General features: G+C 40.5%; 1 protein-coding gene across 2 annotated transcripts in view; it reads right to left on the minus strand.

Moving 5' to 3' along the window:
* Nucleotides 1-23,317, minus strand: part of LOC126284497 (E3 ubiquitin-protein ligase RNF123-like) — a 184,962-nt gene that overhangs the window by 122,026 nt on the left and 39,619 nt on the right. For both annotated transcript variants that reach the window (XM_049983475.1, XM_049983465.1), the window contains exons 9-10: nucleotides 12,834-12,991; nucleotides 12,616-12,752 (exon numbers count right to left, since the gene is read on the minus strand). In XM_049983475.1, coding sequence (XP_049839432.1) covers nucleotides 12,616-12,752; nucleotides 12,834-12,991 — 295 coding nt within the window. The remainder of the gene's footprint in view (nucleotides 1-12,615; nucleotides 12,753-12,833; nucleotides 12,992-23,317) is intronic.

A 23,317-nucleotide genomic window follows, 5' to 3' on the forward strand; every position in this document is an offset into this window, starting at 1 on the left:
TTTGTCCTGAAGCTTCTGACACATTTTGCACTTGGAACATACTTTTGTGCACTGTGGGTTTTGCTATTCTATTATTTACAAGATTTTGAACATGGCTCCATTTCAGCAACTGTCTATGCAAAAACTTCGATAAACTGGAAGTAACAGCCAGTCACTTGCAAAATACAAGTTTATTAAACCTTGATCATGGTTTCATCTGTTTTAAAACTGTCTTCTTCAGAAGGTATTGTAATTAGAATCGCATATTATCTATACGCAATGTGGGAGTCACAGGCTGTCTTGTACATATGAGAGTCATCCATTTAATCACCATTTAAACAATGGAAAATCCAGGATTCAATGTAACAACATTATGAATTGATAGGTGCTACTCATCATATGGCAGAACTGTTTCGCCGCAGATAGGCACCACAAAAGGACTGTCACAAAATAAGCTTTCAGCTAATAATGCCATTGTCAAAAATAGACAACACACACACATACACGCCCACACGCACACGCGCGCGACCACAGTCTGTGGCAGCTGAAGCCACACCACAAGCAGCAGCAGCAGTGCATAATGGGAGAGGCAACTGGGTAGGGTAAGGAGGAGGCTGGGGTGGGAAGTGGGAAAGATAGCAGGGTAGGGGAGGGGGACGGTGAGTACTGGTGGGTAGTGTGCAAGGACAATGCACGGAGATGATAGGGAATCAATGTGCAGTCGGGAGATTACACGGAGAGTGGAGAAAAAGTGGGATGAGGGTACAGGAAAAGGAGAGAAGTAAAAAGTGTGTGGGTGGAATAAAGGGCTGTGTAGTGCTGAAATGGGAACAGAGAAGGAGCTGATGGGTGAGGAGAATGACTAACGAAGGCTGAAGCCAGGAGGGCAGCAGGAACGTAGGATATATAGCAGGGATAGTTCCCACCTGCACAATTCAAAAAAATCTGGTGTTGGTGGGAAGGATCCACATAGCACAGGCTGTGAAGCAGTCATTGAAATGAAGAATGTCATGTTTGGGGTTAGGTTCAGCAACAGGGTGGTCCAGGTGCTTCATGGCCACAGTTTGTCGAAGGCCATTCATGCACACAGACAGCTGTTGGTTGTCATGCCCACACAGAATGCAGCACAGTAGTTGCAGCTTAGCTTGTAGATCACAGGGCTGGTTTCACAGGTAGCCTTTCGTTTGATGAGGCATTACCTACAAACAAATCCACAGTATGGCTAAGGGCACCCGCATGGCACCATCCTATGTCAACCTATTCATGGGCCATCTAGGGGAATCCTTCCCAAAAACCCAGAATCCTAAACCCCTAACTGGGCTCAGATTGATTGATGACATCTTTGCTACCTGGATCAAAGGTGAGGACACCCTATCCACATTCCTCCAGAACCTCAACATCTTCTCACTTACTTACATCACAGAAAGACAGTATTACCATCAAATTCAATGAAAACTTTACGAACAAAAAGTCAGAAGTTGAAAATATTTTTAAGGTAAATTCAATGAAAACTTTACGAACAAAAAGTCAGAAGTTGAAAATATTTTTAACAATCATTTTCTAAATGTTGTGGATATAGTAGTATCCAAGTGTTCATTAGAAGATGCTAGGCTGTTAATGGAAGAGGCCATACCTCTGCAATTTGATACAATTGAAATATCACCCACTTCTCCCTCTGAAATTAGGAAAATAATAAACTTGCTTAAAAGCAAAAACTCACATGGAATTTATGGCATTTCCAGCAAAATACTGAAAGCTTCTTCTCAACAGATAAGTAAGATTATCAGCCATCTGTGTAATAGCTCTCTGGAACAGAGCATTTTCCCTGATAGACTGAAATATGCTATTGTTACACCTTTGCATAAAAAAGGGGATAGATCTGATGTCAACAATTACCGTCCAATCTCCCTTCTAACAGCTTTACCCAAAATTTTTGAGAAAGTAATGTATTCAAGAGTAACTTCACATATCTGTAAAAATGAAGTACTAACAAAATGTCAGTTTGGTTTCCAGCAAGGTTTTTCAACAGAATATGCCATATATGCTTTCACCAATCAAAGTTTGAATGATCTGAAAAACCGAACACCACCCATTGGGATTTTTTGTGATCTCTCAAAGGCTTTTGATCGTGTAAATCATGAAATTCTGCTAGACAAGCTCAAGTATTGTGGCATGAGTTGGACAGTGCACAAATGGTTTAATTCGTACCTAACTGGAAGAGTGCGGAAAGTTGAAATAAGCAGTTCTCATAACATGCAAAGATCAGCACATTCCTCAAACTGGGGATCTATGAAGAATGGGGTTCCACAAAGGTCAGTCTTGGGTCCTTTGTGGTTCTTAATATATATTAATGACTTGCCATTCTATATTCATGAAGAGGCAAAGTTAGTTCTCTTTGCTGATGATACAAGTATAGTAATCGCACCTGACAAACAAGAATTAACTGATGAAATTGTCAATAATGTCTTTCAGAAAATTACTAAGTGGTTCCTTGTAAATGAACTCTCACTGAATTTTGATAAAGACACAGTACATACAGTTCCATACAGTAAATGGTATGACACCATTAATAAATATAGACCTTAATCAGAAGCATATAGCTAAGGTAGAATATTCAAAATTTTTAGGTGTGTCCATTGATGAGAGATTAAATAGGAAGAAACACATTGATGATCAGCTACTTGTGCAAAAGTGTCATTGCAAATTTTGGTGATAAACATCTTAGTAAATTAGCTTACTACACCTATTTTCACTCATTGCTTGCACATGGCATGATATTTCGGGGTAATTCATCACTGAGGAATAAAGTATTTATTGCACAAAAGCGTGTAATCAGAATAATAGCTGGAGTCCACCCAAGATCACCCTGCAGACATTTATTTAAGGATCTAGGGATATTCAGAGTAGCTTCTCAGTATATATACTCTCTTATGAAATTTGTTATTAACAACCAAACCCAATTCAAAAGTAATAGCAGTGTGCATAACTACAATACTAGGAGAAAGGACGATCTTCACTATTCAAGATTAAATCTAACTTTGGCACAGAAAGGGGTGAATTATACTGCCACTAAAGTCTTTGGTCACTTACCAAATAGTATCAAACGTCTGACAGATAACCAACAAGTATTTAAGAAGAAATTATAAGAATTTCTGAATGACAACTCCTCCTACTCCATAGAGGAATTTTTAGATATAAATTAAGAGAAAAAAAAACAAAAAAAATATAAAAAAACTTTTAAAAAAATAAAAAAGTTAATATATTAACTTAATTATGTTGTTAAATTAACTTAATTATGTCATGTACTGGAAAATTTGACTCGTTCCACATCATTACGAAATATCGTATTCATGATCCATGGAACTAGTATTAATCTAATCTAATCTAATCTAATCTAATCTTGCTTCCAACCCAACAAGCCACCTTGCTAGATGTTGCCCTCCACCTCAAAGGTGGGTCCATCAGTACCTCCATCCGTTTCATACCTAATAATCACCATCAATACCTCTCCTTCGACAGCTGCCACCCATTTCCAACCAAGAAGTCCCTTTTGTACAGCCTAGCCACTCCTGGTCATCATATCTGCAGTGAAAAGCAGTCCATCTACATCTACATCTACTAAGCCCTCTCAAAATATACCGAGGGTCTCACTGAAGCCTTCACTGACTCCAATTATCCCTCCAACCCTGTGCAAAAACACATTTCCTGTGCCTTATCTTTCCAGTCTCCCACCACCTCCCAAACTCCCACCATCCAGCCACAGAGGAGCATTACCCTCGTAACTCAGTACCACCCAGGACTGGAGCAACTGAATTACATTCACCACCAAGGTTTCGATTACCTCTCGCTGTGCCCTGAAATGAGAAATGTCATGCCCACTATCCTTACCAACCCTCCCACAGTGGTTTTCCGCTGTCTGCCGAACCTACACAATATACTTGTTCATCCTTACACAATTTCAGCTCCCAATCCCTTACCTCAAAGCTCATACCCTTGTAATAGACCTAGATGCAAGACCTGTCCCATATATCTTCCCACCACCACCTACTCACTAATATCACCTATCCCATCGAAGGCAGGGCTACCTGTGAAACCAGTCATGTGATCTGCAAGCTAAGCTGGAACCACTGTGCAGTGTTCTATGTGGGCTTGACAATCAACAAGCTGTCTGTCCGCATGAATGGCCACCGAAAAACAGTGGCCAAGAAACAAGTGGACCACCCTGTTGCTGAACACCCTGCCAAACATGATATCCTTTATTTCAATGTCTGCTTCACAACCTCTGCCATACAGATCCTTCCCACCAACACCAGCTTTTCTGAATTGCACATGTGGAAACTTTCCCTGCAATACGTCCTACATTTCTGTAACCCTCTTAGCCTCAACCTTCGTTAGTCACTGGCCTCACCCATCCAGCCCACTCCCTGTACCCATTCCAGCACTACAAAGCCATCATTCCACCACCAAATCCAGTATTTTTATTTCTCTCCTTTTCCACTGCTTCCCCTCCCCCTTCCCCACCCCTCCCCTTCCATCTGTCTAAACTGCAGTACTTCACTGCCAGCCCCACCATACTATCCCTCCCCCTCCACACCCCAGCCTCCTCCCAACTCCCAACCAGTCGCCATTTACTTAATGCACTAGTGCTGCTGCTTGCAGTGTGCTTTCAGTTGTGTTAGTGTGTGTGTGTTGTTGTTGTGCCTATATGTGACTCAGCATCTTTGCTATATGGGGAGTAGCAACTTCCTTTCTCATAATATTGTTATATTCTATCCTGGGTTTTCCATTGTTTGATTCCTCCCTTTGATGGGTTAGGTGATGTCTGTGAATGGACTGGAGTAGAAAAGTAGATGGTGGTGGGAGTATGTATGGGACAGGTCTTGCATCTATATCTGTTACACAGATATGAGCCATAAGGGAATAGGGTGGGACGAGGGATCATGTAGGGATGGGCGAGTATAATGTATAAGTTCGGTGGACGGCAAAACACCAATGTGGGAGAGGTGGGAAGAATAGTACGCAGGACATTTCTCATTTCTGGGCACGACAAGAGGTAGTTGAAACCCTGGCAGAGAATGCAATTCAGTTGTTCCAGTCCTGAGTGGTATTGAGTTACGAGGAGAATGGTCCTTTGTGGCTGGACAGTGAGACTTTGGGAGGTGGAGGGAGGCTGGAAAGATAATGCATGGGAAATTTGTTTTTGTATATGGTTGGGATGATGATTATGGGAAACCTGAAGTGCTCGGGGGTTCATGTAGTCAGCCAGGGAACCCAAAAACAAGTTTTGTGCACAGCAGTCGTATTTATAACTGTGTTTGTCAGAAATATTTGGCTGCTGCAGTTTAAGCTGTGCCTAACCGCCCCCCCCCCCCCTCTCCCATCCCTCCCCCCCCCCTCCACCACCGAAAGAAAAAGAAAAACAACAAAACATTTTTGATGGCCAATATTATATGTGGAAGCTTAGCTTTTCTTGTAGCTATACTCTGAGTATATTAATTCAAACCATTAACTCTTCCTGTTTGTGTGTTTGTCTGCTTAACAGTGATTTTGCTATTGGCTGACTACATGACATGCTGTATGTTCTGAATTCCTGCCATCATTATCTGGCGAGTCAATATGGCATGAGTGATGATTGGCTGATGAAAGCAACTGCACAGCACAATTATCTATTTCAGTCCATTGAAATTTGTGTTCATACTTTCGTATTACAAGAAAATGCCGTGCATCAAAGATCTCTCCAAAATGTGTCATTTTTTGCTGAGTTTCATTTCCTAAAGTGCTGGGAAAGTCTATTCTGGTGTATAAAACCTCTGTATATTTTGAGAGGAACCACTCGTCACTGCAGATGCGATGATCACGGATGGCTAGGCTGTATGGAAGGGACTTCTTGGCACAGAATGGGTGAAACTGTTGAAGGAGAGGTATTGCTAGTGGTTAGTATGTTTGATATGAACAGAGGTAATGATGTTTGAGATAGAGTTCAAGATCTAAGAAGGTGGCTTGTTGTGTTGAGTAGGACCAGGTGAAGTGAATGGCTGAAAGCTGCCGAGTTTCTGGAGGAAGGTGGGTAGGGTGTCCTTACCCTCGATCCAGATCGCAAAAATGTCTTCAATGAATCTAAACCAGGTGAGTGGTTTAAGATTCTGGGTGTTTAGGAAGTATTCCTCTAGATGACCCATGAATAGGTTGGCATAGGATAGTGCCATGCGGGTGCCCATATCCGTCCCCCTGGTGCCCATATCTGTCCCCCAGATTTGCTTGTAGGTAATGCCTTCGAAGCAGAAGTAATTGTGGGTGAAAATATAGTAGGTCATGATGACCAGGTAGGAGGTTGTTGAGATCCAAGACCTGTCCCATACATCCTTCCACCACCACCTACTCCAGTCTAGTCACAAACATCACCTATCCCAGCAAAGGCAGAGCTACCTGTGAAATCAGTCATGTGATCTACAAGCTAAGCTGTAACCAATATGCTGCATGCTATGTGAACATGACAACCAACAAGTTGTCTATGTGCATGAATTCCCACCGACAAACTGTGGCCAAGAAACAAGTGGACCACCCTGTTGCTGAGCACACCCACAAACACGACATTCTTCATTTCAATGACTGCTTCACGGCCTGTACCTTATGGATCCTTCCCACCAACACCAGCTTTTCTGAGTTGCGCAGGTGAGAACTCTCCTTGCAATATATCCTAAGTTCCCATAACGCTCCCAGCCCAGTCTTTGTTAGTCATTGTCCTTACCCATCGGCCCTTCCCTGTTCCCATTCCAGCACTACACAGCTCTCTATTCCACGCCACACACTTTTTACTTCTCTCCTTTTCCGCTACCCCCCACCTCTTCCCCACTCTCCGTCTAAGTTCCCAACTGCACCTAGCTGCCCCATCCTCTCTCCACCTCCTCCCTGCATGTTCTCCAGCAGCACTCACTGTCCCACACCCCTACCCTGCTACCCCTTCCCCCTCCCCACCACAGCAGTTCAGATCCACTATAGTAATTTTAACAACAACATAAGAAAAGTAAGTTTTTGTGGCTGGCTAAGTAGTTTTTTTGAAGTCATTCGTTTAATTATGCTTTCTTAACTCTCATTTCGCTACTGGAAGTGAGGAGCCCTGTGCACTATAACTGAGCTTGATGTGGGTTACCAGTTCATTCTGTCACATATTTTAGTGACATTTCAATACTTATTATTAATTGCCTTGGAAATTGTGACTGTCATGAAGTGTTTTGCGAAAATTTTAATTGTTATGGGTAAAACTACGGATAGGGAGGGGTGTTACTTTATGGTTTCTTTTATTGCACTTATGAAAATAATGACTAATGGAAGAATACTGAAATAATTAAGTGTTATTTTGGAAACAGAGAGCTAAGTGAAAACTTTTGTCATGTGTAATAGCTGTTTTTGCTGGCCCATGTCTGTTTTATGGCATTTGTTGACCATTGGAGAAGAATAGCTAAGTAACACTTTGGACTTTGAAATTCCTTGAAAATTTTGTAAGAAAAGGATTAGTGAAGTAATATCTATTCTTGTCCTAACCTGAATGAACCAGTATTGAGTAACAGGGTTCAGAATGTTGTCTATATTATGATGACGATCATGTGAACATTGTTTTGCTACTTCCATAATATTGCAATTAAAAGTGGTAGGTAATTATGTGGAGATAAAGAAGCATTATGGATTTACTATGATGTGCTATGAGTATGATGACACGCTAGGGAATTCTATGTGAGTTGTTATGTTGACATTATGACACACTGAGGCAAATGATGGTTATATGGATTACTGTGCAATTGAATCTCAATGTAGACAAGTGTAATGTGCTGTGAATAAATAGAAGGAAAGATCCTTTATCATTTAGCAACAATATAGCATTTCAGCAACTGGAAGCAGTTAATTCCATAAGTTATCTGGGAGCAGGCATTGGAGTGATTTAAAATGGAATGACCATATAAATTTAATCGTCAGTAAAGCAGACACCAGACACAGATTCATTGGAAGAATCCTAAGGATATACAGTCCAAAAACAAAGGAAGTATGTTACAGTACACTAGTATGCCCACTGCTTGAATACTGCTTACTGGTGTGGGATCCGTACCAGATAAGGTTGATAGAAGAGATAGAGGAAATCCAACAGAAAGCAGTGCACTTCATTACAGGATCATTTAGTAACCACAATAGCGTTATGGAGATGACAGATAAGCTCCAGTGGAATACTCTGTAAGAGAGAGACACTCAGTAGCTCGGTACGGGCTTTTGCTGAAGTTTCGAGAACATACCTTCACTGAGGAGTCAAGCAGTATATTGCTCCCTCCTACGAATATCTCGCGAAGAGACCATGAGGATAAAATCAGAGAGATTACATCCCACACAGAGGCATACTGACAATCTTTCTTTCCACGAAGAATATGAGACTGGAATAGAAGGGAGAACCGATAGAGGTACTGAAGGTACCCTCCTCCACACACCGTCAGGTGGCTTGCGGAGTAGGGTTGTAGATGTAGATGTAGATTGTGATGATGATGATGATGATGATGATGATGATGATATGACTTTGATGACAATATAGCAGGGATTATGAAGACATAGGATGATGAAGCTGTGATTAGGAACTTTGTATTATGGAATGTAGTAGATCATGTTCGTGCAGTCATGTGGAATGGATTGATAATAAAACATTGGTAAATTTATAAAGGTAATTATTGAAATAATCTGTGACAAGAGAAAATACAAATCTAGTGGAGAGCTAATTTTAAAAACATGGGAATAAAACAATGTCTCAATTAAACTGTACATTGAGCAGAGATGTGGGATGAAGTTAATATTATTCAATGATGATTAACTGATTTTTAATTGTAGTGAGAGAGGTTGTAATTACATCAAAAGCAAAATAGAAGTGTATGTTAATACACAGAAACTGGAAGGTACAATGATGTAATGTGAGTAATGAGGGACTGTTATTACTGATTATGGCAGAATTTGTTCATTGTTAACTTAGAAAAATAACATATTTTCCCTTGTTCATTAAAAAAAGTACACTTCATAATTAGCTACTAATTTGTAATTATATTCTGCGTACATTAGTGTCTAGCTATTAAAAAATGGCTGATGAATTCTGCAACAGCAGTGAATCGCTGACAGATCTTGAAATTTGTTTTTGGGTTTTATGAAAACCAGGTTTTCTTGGTAAAAACAAGAAACGTAGCATTTTAGTTTAATTTATATAATTTTCATTAACTAAACAAAAAACTTACATACATTAAGCACATTTCGCTTTCAGAAATTTTTTACATTTATCAAAATTAACATTGGGCATTCCCATTATTTTTCTGTCAGAATTCTGTTCACATTTCCATGCTTACAAAATTCGTCAGGGAGAGTGGAGATGAGAGGAGAGGAGGAGGAGTTATTGTAATGAAACTCGTCAGTGGTACAGACTAGTATACAATCTGACGACCTAACTCGTAACTTTAGAATAGAATATGATACCTAGGTCAGAATTATGTAACTTTTTCTCTCAGATTATAAACTGTGTTCATTCTATAATTTCAATGTATCACCTGTCTGAAACTGTTATTATATTGAATACCGTGACACTAGCTTCAAATTATCACTTTATGTACAACTACTTTCCAGAACGTATGCAACAACTTGAATCTAACTTTAAAATACTTATGAAATTTCTACAAAACTTTTATCTGTTTAAATTTGTTAAATTGTGTCAAAGAGTCAAGGAGAATGATATCAGGAAAAACCACTGAATAATTAAAGAGTAAATTAACTTTCTGTGTTAACTGTTTTTTTTTTTTTTATCCAAAACTGTTTTGTTATCTAAATTCTGCTCATGTTAAACCTGTCACCACATTTTGTAGCAACACATCCTGTATTCAGACATCAGAAATTTATAACTTTTTCTTATAATACCAATTACGTAATCACTTAAACAACTCTGTGACATATGCTGATTGTTGTATGTCATTTATACAGTGGAGGCAGCACCTGCCAAGGGAGTGCAGTTTTAGCCATAGCTAAGGCAGGTAGCCTGTGTTGGTTGTTGGCAGAAATGTGTATTGTTTTTGTTTGTCTGATTAATCTGGTGCAACAAATGAAGAGTAATTACAAAATGGTATTTGGGTTATGATAACTGTAATTACCAAAGACCCAGGCAAAGTTACATCTTTCTCCCAGACGAGTATAATTTCACAATTGCTCTTAGTTGCACATTTACCACTTCAGTTTTTCTCTCTTAGTGACTGACATTAGCATTTATTCCTACAGAATCACCTGTAATTTTATGAAGTTCATTGTTTGCAATGATTACAATATTTATTATTTCAAGACTCTGGAATGGTAGATGTATTACAAAGGGAAGGCATTAACCACTTGATGATCTGCAACATTCTGCATGAAAATCTTCTATACCCATCTCACCTTTACCGTTGCTAGGAATAAATGATGCAGACTTTCAGCCAAGAACAGCTTTCTGTCAATGCAAGTTAGGGCAGTTTGCTGTGTTTTTACAGTTCTTGGCATGTCCCTCATTCACTGAAGAGGCTGATCTTTCACTTGATGGGGCCTTCAATTATCATAACAACCACAGCTGGGCTTGTGAAAAACCTCATGAATTGTGACAAGATAGACATCAACAGAGGTTCAGCCTCAACATGTGGGGTGGAATAAATCATGACATCTTATTGGCCCCTACTTCTTTTTACAATGTCTTACAGGGCAAACATATCTACAGTTTCTCAGACACGAGTCACTTCATTTACTCGATGATGTGCTTCTGACTTCATTTAACGCGCAATGGGACTTCACCTCATTTCACACTGATAGTTTCTGAACAGGTAGGTTGATCGAGGGCAATCCACTACATGGCCTGTCCGATAGCCAGATTTATATCAAATGGAATTCTTTTCCTTTGGCGACATTTAAAACCTTAGTGTATTCAATTCCCATACCCAATCTTGATGCTCTGATGGAGCAAATGGATTTGACAAAATATGGAAAGAATCAGGAGTTTTCCACAATGTACAGTGAAGTACAGAACATAGTATCAGGGGATGCACAAAAGCACGAGGTGATTACTTCAAGCAATTTTTGTAAATGTAAATGTGTTTGGTAAACATACAATCTTCATTCCACGAGTGTTGAATCTTTTCATATATGCAAATGTGTTTGGTAAATGTACCAATTAAGGATTTTTGAACAAATTTTGTGTAATACTTAGATGTTGTTGTTGTGGTCTTCAGTCCTGAGAATGGTTTGATGCAGCTCTCTATGCTACTCTATCCTGTGCAAGCTGCTTTATCTCCCAGTACTTACTGCAGACTACATACTTCTGAATCTGCTTAGTGTATTCATCTCTTGGTCTCCCTTTACAATTTTTACCCTCCACGCTGAACTCCAATACTAAATTGGTCATCCCTCGATTCTCAGAACATGTCCTACCAACCGATCCCTTCCTCTAGTCAAGTTGTGCCACAAACTCCTCTTCTCCCCAATTCTATTCAATACCTCCTCATTAGTTATGTGATATACCCATCTAATCTGCAGCCTTCTTCTGTAGCACCACATTTCAAAAGCTTCTATTCTCTTTTTGTCCAAACTATTTATTGTCCATGTTTCACTTCCATACATGGCTACATTCCATACAAATACTTTCAGAAATGACTTCCTGACACTTAAATCTATACTAGATATTAACAAATTTCTCTTCTTCAGAAATGCTTTCTTTGACATTGCCAGTGTACATTTTATATTCTCTCTATTTTGACCATCATCAGTTATTTTGCTCCCCAAATAGCAAAACTCATTTACTACTTTAAGCGTCTCATTTCCTAATCTAATACCTTCAGCATCACCCGACTTAATTCGACTACATTCCATTATCCTCATTTTGCTTTTGTTGGTGTTCATCTTATATCCTCCTTTCAAGACACTGTCCATTCCGTTCCAAGTCCTTTGCTGTCTCTGACAGAATTACAATGCCATCGGCGAACCTCAAAGTTTTCATTTCTTCTCCATGGATTTTAATACCTACTTCGAATTTTTCTTTTGTTTCCTCTATTGCTTGCTCAATATACAGATTGAATAACATCGGGGAGAGGCTGCAACCCTGTCTCACTCCCTTCCCAAGCACTGCTTCCCTTTTATGTCCCTCGACTCTTATAACTGCCATCTGGTTTCTGTACAAAATTCTGTATTTTGAAATAGAGAACAAATCCTTAAAGTTTCTGATACTTAATTTATACAACCTGCAGCTTTACATGAATTTAAACTTTCTACACAGGGTTTCCTTCACTCATAAGACTTCCATCTGGACTGCACTATTGTATGATCTACAAAGAAAATATTTAATAGTAAACATGGGGATTGTTATTTACCATAACCAACCAAATTAGTGGCAGATGTAATTTCCATTTTTGTACTATAATGCAATCAGGTAACATAAACAGCATAGCATATACATTTACTGGCTGAAGAGTTTCTTCAGTGGCGTAATCACAAGTCACTTAAATACAGCAAGATGGTAACATAATGCAAAAGTTGCTTGAAACTTTCATTATTATAGTTCACAAATCAAATAGAAAGTAATGTAATAATGTCTACTAATGAAATTATGGACCATACTTGACTGGAGATGAGATTTTCATGCAAGAACACTCGAAATTTCTTCAGGAATATCTTTCTTGAGGACGGCTGTGTTTCAGTTCCATCTGCATTATCCAGAAGTTTCCCAAGAAAATTAATTTGCACAGCTTCTACGCCTACATCAAACAGAAAATGTTACTGAAACATACTGGGGACAAAAATATAAATATAACTACCAAAGTTAGGGAAGAACTGACTTGCTGCAGCTTCCTTAATTTTCTGACAGGCTTGCAAATAATCTTCCTTGTTTCTTTCAACATCATCATCAACAACATCTGTTTCCCACCACGGGTTTGTCACGACTTGAGCCAAGCCACCTTCGTCCATTGGTTTAACATGGACAAAATTTGCAAATCTGTAAGGAATAGTAGTAAACAATCAACAGTTATATCCACTCTCACTGTATGCTTTATGGAAGATGCAAACAATCAGAAAGCATAAGCACAAATTAAGAAACAATGAATAATGAAAACTACTAATGCCATTTGCAATTGTATAACACAAATTGAAAATACTTTGCAGCACACAGAACAATGAAAGAAAATAGCAAACTACTTGGAAATCATTTCAAACCAACCACTGGTATCTCACAGTAATGGGCACACAAACTTCTTAAAAGAACATAAAAGAAAACTGATACTCAAAGGTACTGCCCTATCATACACCAAAGAAATAAGAAAGCTGTTTAGTTACATAAAAATTGTCACTCTATGACTGTACCATAAGAAAGGAAGATTTTGGTTTAGCAGCTCATTGATAATGAAGCCCTTAAAGATGGTCTTAGCTTAAGTAGCAGTAAGCATTCATAGCAGTAAATCAGTTAAGTAGATATGCAAATGGTAGCAGACATATCTTTACTTACAGTACATGCTTATCCTTTAAAAGAAACGTCTTGAATCTTACCCAGTTCATAGAGAATGGGTACAAGAACCGTCTAATTACTGAAGCCGTACTTGTCGACCTCTCATCTGCATTTGACACTGTTAATCACAAACTGCTGCTCACTAAAATATAAGCTATGACTAATGATTTCAGGCTGATACAAATTGTATCAACTCTTCTCAGCAACAGATGGTTCATCGTAAACCTAGGAGGGAGCGAAGCCGATGGCATATCCAGAAAAATGGACTACCCCAAGGTAGTGTCCTCGCACCCACTCTTTTCAACATATATGTGAATGATCAACCAGTTGCACCAGGGATTAGGAGCTTTGCTTACGCGGACAATCTTGCAATAGCCGTGCAGGGTTGGAACTTTAACGACATGGAAATTAGCCTTATGAATGCCCTCAACGGTCTAACGCCATACTACGAAGCCAACTGCCTACGCCCGAACGCAGCAAAAACATTATCCTGCCTATTCCATCTTCGAAACCGAGACGCCAAACATATCCTAAACATCATGTGGAACAACCAACGGATCGCGTTCAGCAGCACTCCTTGTTATTTAGGCATCACCCTTGATCGCACACTTACTTACAGGCATCATGTAGACAAGGTCAGGGGTAAACTATTAACAAGTAACAACCTCCTGACCAAGCTCACCTCCACAAAATGGGGAGCCGACCCACATACTTTACGTACATCAGCAAAGCACTCTGCTACTCGGTTGGTGAATATGCTGCCCCAGTTTGGGAAAGATCAGCGCATGCGAAACGAGTGTATCCTCTGCTGAACAATGTTTGTCTTTATATTGTAATGTGACTCCCCATTTTATTTATACATACATGTATTGTATTTGTATTTGTGTGTATATGTAATATGTGGATTGTCTATGGCTTGGACACAATTAAATAAATAATTAATCCTTTAAAAATGCAGCAGTACTTATTCTCACTGTACAGTGGTATAGAGTTATTCAGTTTACAAAATCCATTGATATTTGCTAATATTTATTATAAACTTGGAGCAAATAGTCTTCTTTAAACTTGTGATATTGGCCATGGGAGTGTGCATTTGTGTGGCTGTGTGTGAATGTGTGTACTACTGTTAGAAAAAGAGCTAGTGCTTAAAAGCTAGTGTGAATGCCATTTTCTGTTGTGTGTTTCAGTGGTGGTCTTTCCCTTAACTTCACACTGATATTATGTAACAATTAAGAGAGTAAGAACACTACCCACCCAGACAGCCACGCATGTTAGAGCACTGCTTTCAGAACTGGGAAGTGTGCTAGCACTGGATTGAATCCACCCAGTGGATTAACAACAAGGATTAGTGTGCCGGCCATCCTAAGTGATTATTACGCTCATACCCAAGTCCCACTCAGTTATAGGTCTAGTAAACATTTAGGAAACTTTTGCTCACTTGCACATGAATGACACTATATGTAGACAGTTGGGGTGTAAATTTTCCATACCAGGTGATAACGGGACGGTGACAGGAATGGATTCCAACCACCCCTTACATTAACCACACCAAATCCGTTACTAATCAAGCTGACCCTATTCCAAAATGTAACAAAGGCCTGAGACAAACAAACAGTAAAGAATTAAATTAAAAATATTAAATATTAAATTTACCAACTGCCAAGCCAGAAACAGTGAGAGAAGGTATGACACACACAAAGTAAAAATCATGGTTGAAGCTGTTGTTGTTACTGTGGTCTTCAGTCCAGACTGGTTTGATGAAGCTCTCCATCCTATGCAAACTACTTCATCTCCCAGTACGTACTGCAACCTACATCCTTCTGAATCTGTTTAGTATATTCATCTCTTGGTCTCCCTCTACGATTTTTACCCTCCACGCTGCCCTACAATACTAAATTGGTGATTCCTTGATGCCTCCGAACATGTCCTACCAACTGATCCCTTCTTCTAGTCAAGTTGTGCCACAAATTTCTCTTCTCCCCAATTCTATTCAATACCTCCTCATTAGTTATGTGATCTACCCATCTCATCTTCAGCATCCTTCTGTAGCACCACATTTCGAAAGCTTCTATTCTCTTTTTGTCTAAACTATTTATCGCTCACATTTCACTTCCATACATGGCTACACTCCACACAAATACTTTCAGAAATGACTTCCTGACACTTAAATCTATACTCGATGTTAATGAATTTCTCTTCTTCAGAAACACCTTCCTTGCATTGCCAGTCTACAGTTTATATGTCCTCTACTCTGGCCATCCTCAGTTACTTTGCTCCCCAAATAGCAAAACTCATTTACTACTTTAAGTGTCTCATTTCCTAATCTAATTCCCACAGCATCACCAGATTTAACTCGACTACATTCCATTATCCTCATTTTGCTTTTGTTGATGTTCATCTTATATCCTCCTTTCAAGACACTGTCTATTCCGTTCAGCTGCTCTTCCAGGTCCTTTGCTGGGCTGTTCCATTTCCTCCAAAAATAATGCTAATAATATGTTTGTAGACAGGCATGAGGTGGCGCCGTTGATGATAAACACGACGATGAGGCATAGTGCTTGAATGCTGTTGCAGATAGAACTCAGGGCTGAATGGTTCCGCTGGCATGCGCTGCCCGCTTATATACAGAGCGAGTGACCTTGATTATGTAACGCGCTGATAACGGACATAGACTCTGCACGCACCAGCTGGAGTCGTTATCCCGTACGCGCTGTAGTCGCTTTAGCAGCGCGCTCCGCTGCTGCACCAGCCTAGTGCCGAGCCAAGTCGGGCGGGTTACGTCACCTACTCGCCAGGCACTCAGCGGGCAGTGCGGCACTATGTTTTGGAATTTTTTCAAACTGTTGCATCCTTGAGCCCCCGGTTCACAATGTTTGACTGGAATCCTTCACCGATCGAGATGTTATCGCCTACAAGACGTGGGATTGTGGAATCGACCCGAAGACTCAAAGTAGACTTAGTTATGTGTATAGTAAAATGCCTTTTACATTGTATACCCACTCTTGTAGAAAAATTAGTAATGATGGAAAAATATGTGTATGGATGAAAGGACTTGAATGCTGAAAATGTAACTGTAACTGGAGATATTACTTTGTGCTATAATTATTAATAAAGTGTTATCCTAGACCTTTGTAACCGCTAGTCGTACATCGCGAACTTGGGGCTCAAGGATGCAACAGTTTGAAAAAATTCAAAAACATAGTACCGCATTTTTCTACAAGAGTGGGTATACAATGTAAAAGGCATATTACTATACACATAACTAGGTCTACTTTGAGTCTTCGGGTCGATTCCACAATGCCACGTCTTGTAGGCGATAACGAAATAGTCATACACTTTCAAAAAAAATAACCCATCCAGTTTAGGATTTTCAACAATTCCACCCATTCGTATATTTTACCTTCTCTTTTTCCCAATTCCTATAACATATTATCCATCAAATGAGAAATTGTAGTGTTACCAATGTCAGAGAATCATGTCAGTTTCTGACTGCATGCATGTTAACAGAACCCAGGTCGTCTTTTTTTAGTGACCAGTATTTGGACATTCATTTGTGGACTTGTCTTGACGATCAGGTCTTTAAGATCAAACGCTGCTTATTTGCTGTCAAGTCATTCTCTACAAACGAGATGTAGAGGGACATATAGGGTAACTCGCAAACCCCTGTAGCATCCCTTGTCACCTAACAACCTTGCAGCCACTACTTCTGACAGAAGCAGCTCCTTGACTGGCCTCACATGGCCTGATACAATTCTCCCAACAAGGAAAATAGCCGGCAGTAGCCGGAATTCATCCACATTCTCCACTTGGCAGTCGAACATGCTGAATGCTCAGCAAGGGAGATGGACAGTCAGTCCTTTTTAATTTCAGTATTGTTAAGCAATTTGTGGCAAGTGTATGCACACTTACATACATAAACAGTATTAACACGGATTTTATAAAGGTATTAAATTTCCTGAAATGAACTAAATGTGAATTAATAAACTTCCAAACACTCTGAATATGACTGATTATTTGAATAGAATAATTATTGGGTACACAAACAAAGAGTAAACAAGTTTAAAAAGTTTGCACTAATATTAAAACGTAATTTTTTCCTCACTTTTTCAGCAGGTTCAGTCACACTGTCAGTCGTTAGTCACTGACATCACAGAACAAATCACCACCTTTGATAAAGTTCTACTTAGGAACTGAAATGAGACTACCTTCACGTCCCTATCTAAAATTCCCTTCTCATATTAACATTCTCTGAAGGGGTCAATTTAGCTTGAATTTTTAACTTTCTGGCCTTCATACTGTTATGCATATACCCATTTCCAGTAGTAAACTGCCCTTTACAAATTAGTACAAATGAGTTTCCTATATCAGATTAAATTTAACATTAGTATGTTACCTGATTTATATTAGCAACTAAAGGGAAAAGCCATTTGTTAATAATCCAACTCTGAAATTTCGTTATGTGAACTGTGCAGCCATGTTGCACCACACATTCTTGGAAATTCACTTCTTCCCTATATTTGAAAAGCTACGATGTTCATTCATTATGATTATTTAAAATTATTGGCCTTTACAAATGTCTGCTTGTGTCTGTGTATGTGCGGATGGATGTGTGTGTGTGTGTGTGTGTGTGTGTGTGTGTGTGTGTGTGTGTGCGCGCGCGCGCGAGCACAAGTGTATACCTGTCCTTTTTCCCCCTTGAGGTAAGTCTTTCTGCTCCTGGGATTGGAATGACTCCTTACCCTCTACCTTAAAACCAACATCCTTTCGTCTTTCCCTCTCCTTCCCTCTTTCCTGATGAAGCAACCGTTGGTTGCGAAAGCTTGAATTTTGTGTGTATGTTTGTGTATCTATCGACCTGCCAGCGCTTTTGTTTGGTAAGTCACATCAGCTTTGTTTTTTGATTATTTAAAATGATAGTTCTAATAGAGAGCAAACCAAACACTGATTACAATATCTTATTCAAAGTAATTTGTTTATATTTAACTAAAATTTAATTTAAACTGTACTGTAAAATTCATTGAAATTGTATATGAAATAAAGTAAACTCTTCCAAACTGAATATCAGAACATGTAGGGCTATATGTGGCCCATTTTTTGATGTAAGTAACAATAAACATCTAATGACTTAATTGTAAATAAAATAGAAAGAAACTTCCACATGGGAAAAATTTATTAAAAACAAAGATTCCAAGACTTACCAAGCGGGAAAGCGCCGGTAGATAGGCACAATAAATAAAACACACAAACACACACACAGAATTTCTAGCTTTCGCAACCGACGGTTGCTTCCTCAGGAAAGAGGGAAGGAGAGGGAAAGACGAAAGGATGTGGGTTTTAAGGGAGAGGGTAAGGAGTCATTCCAATCCCGGGAACGGAAAAAAGGACAGGTGTACACTCGCACACACACGCATATCCATCCGCGCATACACAGGCACAAACAGACATTTGTAAAGGCAAAGAGTTCGGGCAGAGATGTCAGTAGAGGTGGAAGTACAGAGGCAAAGAAGTTGTTGAAAGACAGGAGAGGTCTGAGCGGCGGCAACTTGAAATTAGCGGAGGTTGAGGCCTGGCGGATATCGAAAAGAGAGGATATACTGAAGGGCGAGTTCCCATCTCCGGAGGTGGGATAGGTTGGTGTTGGTGGGAAGTATCCAGATAACCGGGACGGTGTAACACTGTGCCAAGATGTGCTGGCCGTGCACCAAGGCATGTTTAGCCACAGGGTGATCCTCATTACCAACAAACACTGTCTGCCTGTGTCCATTCATGCGAATGGACAGTTTGTTGCTGGTCATTCCCACATAGAAAGCGTCACAGTGTAGGCAGGTCAGTTGGTAAATCACGTGGGTGCTTTCACAAGTGACTCTTCCTTTGATCGTGTACACCTTCCGGGTTGAAGGTGTTGATCAACCCATTACATGCATTCTCCCATCCTTCATCAAAGACACCAACCACTTTCTCGAATGCCTGGAATCCTTACCCAGTCTGTTACCCCCGGAAACCATCCTTGTAACCATTGGTAACCACTGATGCCACTTCCCTATACACAAATAACCCACATGTCCAGGGCCTCGCTGCAATGGAGCACTTCCTTTCACGCCGTTCACCTGCCACCCTACCTAAAACCTCTTTCCTTGTCACCTTAGCCGTCTTCATCCTGACCCACAACTTCTTCACTTTTGAAGGCCAGACATACCAACAATTAAAGGGAACAGCCATGGGTACCAGGATGGCCCCCTCGTATGCCAACCTATTTATGGGTCGCTTAGAGGAAGCCTTCTTGGTTACCCAAGCCTGCCAACCCAAAGTTTGGTACAGATTTATTGACGACATCTTCATTATCTGGACTCACAGTGAAGAACAACTCCTGAATTTCCTCTCCAACCTCAACTCCTTTGGTTCCATCAGATTCACCTGGTACTACTCCAAATCACATGCCACTTTCCTTGACGTTGACCTCCATCTCTCCAATGGCCAGCTTCACACATCCGTCCACATCAAACCCACCAACAAGCAACAGTACCTCTATTATGACAGCTGCCACCCATTCCATACCAAATGGCCCCTTCCCTACAGCCTAGGCCTTCGTGGCAAAAGAATCTGCTCCAGTCCTGAATCCCTGAACCATTACACCAACAACCTGAAAACAGCTTTCGCATCCCGCAACTACCCTCCCGACCTGGTACAGAAGCAAATAACCAGAGCCACTTCCTCATCCCCTCAAACCCAGAACCTCTCACAGAAGAACCCTAAAAGTGCCCCACTTGTGACAGGATACTTCCCGGGACTGGATCAGACTCTGAATGTGGCTATCCAGCATGGATACGACTTCCTAAAATCCTGCCCCGAAATAAGATACATCCTTCATGAAATCCTCCCCACTCCACCAAGAGTTTCTTTCCGCCGTCCACCTAACCTTCGTAACCTCTTGGTTCATCCCTATGAAATCCCCAAACCACCTTCCCTACCCTCTGGCTCCTACCCTTGTAACCACCCCTGGTTTAAAACCTGTCCTATGCACCCTCCCACCACCACCTACTCCAGTCCTGTAACCCGGAAGGTGTACACGATCAAAGGCAGAGCCACGTGTGAAAGCACCCACGTGATTTACCAACTGACCTGCCTACACAGTGACGCTTTCTATGTGGGAAAGACCTGCAACAAGCTGTCCATTCGCATGAATGGACACAGGCAGACAGTGTTTGTTGGTAATGAGGATCACCCTGTGGCTAAACATGCCTTGGTGCACGGCCAGCACATCTTGGCACAGTGTTACACCGTCCGGGTTAACTGGATACTTCCCACCAACACCAACCTATCCCACCTCCGGAGATGGGAACTCGCCCTTCAGTATATCCTCTCTTCTCGATATCCGCCAGGCCTCAACCTCCGCTAATTTCAAGTTGTCGCCGCTCATACCTAACCTGTCTATCAACAACTTCTTTGCCTCTGTACTTCCCCTCTACTGACATCTATGCCCGAAATCTTTGCCTTTACAAATGTCTGCTTGTGCCTGTGTATGCGCGGATAGATATGTGTGTGAGTGTGTGTGCGCGTGCGAGTGTACACCTATCTTTTTTTCCCCCTAAGGTAAGTCTTTCCGCTCCTGGGATTGGAATGACTCCTTACCCTCTCCCTCAAAACCCACATCCTTTCGTCTTTCCCTCTCCTTCCCTCTTTCCTGAAGAAGCAACCGTCAGTTGCGAAAGCTAGAAATTCTGTGTGTGTGTGTGAGTGTGTGTGTTTTATTTATTGTGCCTATCTACCGGTGCTTTCCGCTTGGTAAGTCTTGGAATCTTTATTTTTAATAAGGACTTAATTGTTGTTTCGTAAATCTTACATTTAACAATGTATTCAACTGTTTGGTCATCAACAGATGTGCAGAACTATAGACCTATATCTCTAACGTCGATCAGTTATAGAATTTTGGAACACGTATTATATTCGAGTATAACGTCTTTTCTGGAGACTAGAAATCTGCTCTGTAGGAATCAGCATGGGTTTCGAAAAAGACGGTCGGGTGAAACCCAGCTCGCGCTACTCGTCCACGAGACTCAGAGGGCCATAGACACGGGTTCACAGGTAGATGTCGTGTTTCTTGACTTCCGCAAGGCGTTTGACACAGTTCCCCACAGTCGTTTAACGAACAAAGTAAGAGCATACGGACTATCAGATCAATTGTATGATTGGATTGAGGAGTTCCTAGATAACAGAATGCAGCATGTTATTATCAATGGAAAGAAGTCTTCCGAAGTGAGAGTGATTTCAGGTGTGCCGCAGGGGAGTGTCATAGGACAATTGCTATTCACAATATACAGAAATGGAATGATCATATGAAGTTGATCGTCTATAAAGCAGATGCCAGACTGAGATTCATTGGAAGAATCCTAAGGAAATGCAATATGGAAACAAAGGAAGTAGCTTACAGTACGCTTGTTCGCCCAATGCTTGAATACTGCTCAGCAGTGTGGGATCCGTACCAGATAGGGTTGATAGAGGAGATAGAGAAGATCCAACGGAGAGCAGCGCGCTTTGTTACAGGATCATTTAGTAATCGCGAAAGTGTTATGGAGATGATAGATAAACTCCAGTGGAAGACTCTGCAGGAGAGACGCTCAGTAGCTCCGTACGGGCTTTTGTTAAAGCTCCGAGAACATACCTTCACCGAAGAGTCAAGCAGTATATTGCTCCCTCCTACGTATATCTCGCGAAGAGACCATGTGGATAAAATCAGAGAGATTAGAGCCCACACAGAAGCATACCGACAATCCTTCTCTCCACGTACAATACGACACTGGAATAGAAGGGAGAACCGATAGAGGTACTCGGGGTACCCTCCGCCACACACCGTCAGGTGGCTTGCGGAGTATGGATGTAGATGTAGATGTAGATACAAAAGAAAGTGACACATGAACCACAGCAGGCAGTGGGTAGTAAGTTGAAGGTCAGTCAATCAGTGAGTCTGCATTATTGTCTTTCGGAAGCTGCTTGTGAGATTCTTTCAAAGGCTGTCAGACAAGAAATGTACGTATCATCAATGTGCATCCAAATCGATCATAGCACAAAACAAGGAATGTGATATACTCTGTGTTTTATACAAAAATTAGTACATCAGAAATATCAAACACTGGGACTTTCTGAAGCAGAACCACCGAGTATTTCCAAGTTGAGATCTCATCATATGAAGCAGCTAAGTTTTTATGTGAACTTTCATTAACTGTGATTGAAATTTTCTAGTTTTCATTCTGCATACTTGAGAATGGTGGAGGGCCAAACTATTAAGTTGTTCCAATGGTATGATTGAGAATTCACTGTTACCACTGTCCAATTATAGATACAACTACAAAAACTGAAATTTTATTCTCACTCGGTGTCAGTGGTAATTAAAATGATCTCTCCTAACACACATTTAAGGGTGGCATTTCAGAATGGTAAACTGAGCTAGGTTCCCTGTGCTATTCAACCAGTCATGGAGTTGGGCGATTTGATTGAAAGTACTATCACATCATTTTGAGAGAGAACCAACATCTGTCTCATGGTGAATGTGAGCTTATTTTCACCTATCCAATAGCTCTCTGTAATTAAAATAAATGCTACAGTTTATACATTTGATGTTCACTGTATCTGTAGACCTTCTCTTGAATAAAGCCAGAGACTACATTGGGCATTTTGTACATCAAAAGTACACAAATATGAAAGGAAGGAAGGAAGGAAGAATTGAGTTTACGTCCTGTCAACATCGAGGTCATTAGAGACGGATTACAAGCTCAGATTGTGTCAAGGATGTGGAAGGAAATCAGCCTTACCCTTTCAAGGGAC

Source organism: Schistocerca gregaria, chromosome 1, assembly GCF_023897955.1.
Source record: "Schistocerca gregaria isolate iqSchGreg1 chromosome 1, iqSchGreg1.2, whole genome shotgun sequence".
In the NCBI taxonomy this organism is placed as follows: Eukaryota; Metazoa; Arthropoda; class Insecta; order Orthoptera; family Acrididae; genus Schistocerca; species Schistocerca gregaria.